Genomic DNA, 241 nt, shown 5'->3' on the forward strand with positions numbered 1-241 from the left:
CCATTCTGTCGCAGAACCATCCACCTACAACCTAAAAAAGACAATATATATCGAATTTAACACCCAATTTCTACTAATACAAAACTTTTCCACATCACAGTAAATAACGATGGATGATCGAACAGTGGACAAGATCTTTGCCGGGCAGCTCGACACCTTGCCTCCTGTCAGCTCGAAAGTGTGTCGTATTTTCACTTCCTCGACATTCACAGGTAAGTGAAATTGGGTTTCTGGTTCTGTA

General features: G+C 41.5%; 1 protein-coding gene across 1 annotated transcript in view; it reads left to right on the forward strand.

Annotated features, from left to right (window-relative positions):
- Nucleotides 1–109: 109 nt before the first annotated feature.
- LOC119592277 (NACHT and WD repeat domain-containing protein 2-like) overlaps nt 110–241 on the forward strand; it is a 51,166-nt gene continuing 51,034 nt past the window's right edge. The window contains exon 1 of the mRNA XM_037941108.1: nt 110–212. Coding sequence (XP_037797036.1) covers nt 110–212 — 103 coding nt within the window. The remainder of the gene's footprint in view (nt 213–241) is intronic.

This window comes from Penaeus monodon, chromosome 30 (assembly GCF_015228065.2).
Source record: "Penaeus monodon isolate SGIC_2016 chromosome 30, NSTDA_Pmon_1, whole genome shotgun sequence".
Classification (NCBI taxonomy): Eukaryota; Metazoa; Arthropoda; class Malacostraca; order Decapoda; family Penaeidae; genus Penaeus; species Penaeus monodon.